The sequence below is a fragment of the Arachis hypogaea genome, chromosome 12 (assembly GCF_003086295.3).
Source record: "Arachis hypogaea cultivar Tifrunner chromosome 12, arahy.Tifrunner.gnm2.J5K5, whole genome shotgun sequence".
Classification (NCBI taxonomy): Eukaryota; Viridiplantae; Streptophyta; class Magnoliopsida; order Fabales; family Fabaceae; genus Arachis; species Arachis hypogaea.
The window spans coordinates 86,629,085-86,630,700 of NC_092047.1; the positions used below are offsets into that span (position 1 = coordinate 86,629,085).

At 41.4% G+C, this 1,616-nt stretch overlaps 1 protein-coding gene across 1 annotated transcript; it reads right to left on the reverse strand.

Moving 5' to 3' along the window:
- Positions 1 to 245: 245 nt before the first annotated feature.
- On the reverse strand, positions 246 to 749 carry LOC140176777 (uncharacterized). The gene has a single exon (XM_072208321.1). The coding sequence runs from the start codon at positions 747 to 749 to the stop codon at positions 246 to 248; it is 504 nt and encodes a 167-aa protein (XP_072064422.1).
- Between the last annotated feature and the right edge of the window lie 867 nt (positions 750 to 1,616).

The following is a 1,616-nucleotide window of genomic DNA, read 5'->3' on the forward strand; positions in this document are numbered from 1 at the left end:
TTCTTTGATTACTGGGTCACACAAACATGTAAACATTTACCATACCAATATTATGCTTAAGACAGAACAAAAAATAGAAGGAAGACACATAAAAAATCATACCAAGTCCTTAATAGGTTTAGGGCATCTGCTTTTGTTGTGTCCAACAGATCTACCTATAGAGCACCTTTGTTTCTCTCCCTTCCTTGATAAGTGAGTGCGGCTGCTATGTTCTTCATCTCCAGCAGCTGCTCTCCTCTTTTTCACTAGCTTGTGACTAGGCCTTCGATAGGGGGAGGCATAACATCAGGGTGTGATGTTCTCTCCCAAAGATCTGGTCCATTCAAGGGCTGTATGATTGACTCATAGCACCTCAAGTACGCTTCTATCTTATAACAGCCATCCACAAAAGGTTCTAATTCAAGCCCGTTGAACTTGATGCAGCTAATAGCATGGACACAAGGTATGCCACTCATCTGCCACATTCTACATGAACATTCATGGGTGCCTAAGTCAACAGAAAACTTGTCTAAACCGTTAATAACCTCATATTTCTGAGCTGCAGACCAATATGGCCGCCACTCCCCAGCTAACCTAGATCTCTTCTCCAACCTGAATCTAATCCTAGGTAAGATTAACCCTGAATAATTCTGTCCAAGTTCCCTATTTTCTGCCCACCTAGTCATTAATTTAACCCTTATCTCCTCTAACATCGTAACTATAGGCTTCTCTCTAGCATCAACTATGGTAGAGTTAAAGCTCTCAGACATGTTATTAACCAGTGTATCTACTTTAGAGTTATAGGTGAATCTAGATCTAGACCAATACCTAGGAGGGATAGCATTTAGGTACCGAAAAGCTTCCTAATTCACAGCTTTCACCTCGGCCATGTGCCTCTCCCAAGCCTTCCAGTGAGTCGCCTTAGCACACTTCCACATCAATTTCTTCAATTGTAACCCTGGAAACCTTTTCCTGAAGTTACTGTACAAGTGTCTCACACAGAACCGATTATCAACTCCTGGTATAACATCATCGTATGCTGGCAACAAACCCTGCATTCATGAAATCAACCAGCATATAAGTAAGGAGTATTGAGCTGTTATAATTTATGTTGTAACTGAATTGTATTATGATTACTTTTTGTTGGTCAGACATGAAGGTAGATCTTCCCATCTTCTCAACTCCAACATCATATGCAAGATGACTTAGAAACTAAGTCCATGAGTCCTTCGTTTCAGCCTCTACAACCGCATATGCAATGGGCAGCATTTGATCATTCGGATCCCAACCAATTGCAGTGAGCAATTGTCCTCCCTGTGGTGTCTTCAAAAAGCAACCATCAAGACCAATGAATGACCTACAATGCTGGAAGCTCTGCTTGCATGCTTCCAAGCAGACATAGATTCTCTAAAAGATGCAGTAATTCGTCATGGATGATGCTGGTGCTTCATTATCAAGATCTGGGGACCTCTGAACTTGTATGCGAACAGAGAAGCCTGGATTTGCCCTCATGAGCTCCTGTCCGTAGTCATAAATTATTTTATATTGCTCTCGAAAGGTTACCTGAATTTCATCCAGTGCAATCTGTTTGGTCTTAACTTGCCAGTGACTTAGTGACAGTCAAGTTCTACTTTTTT

Bases quoted from the DNA above. Each gene is read 5' to 3' on its own strand.
- LOC140176777 (XM_072208321.1), bottom strand. From the start codon at position 749: ATGTCTGAGAGCTTTAACTCTACCATAGTTGATGCTAGAGAGAAGCCT.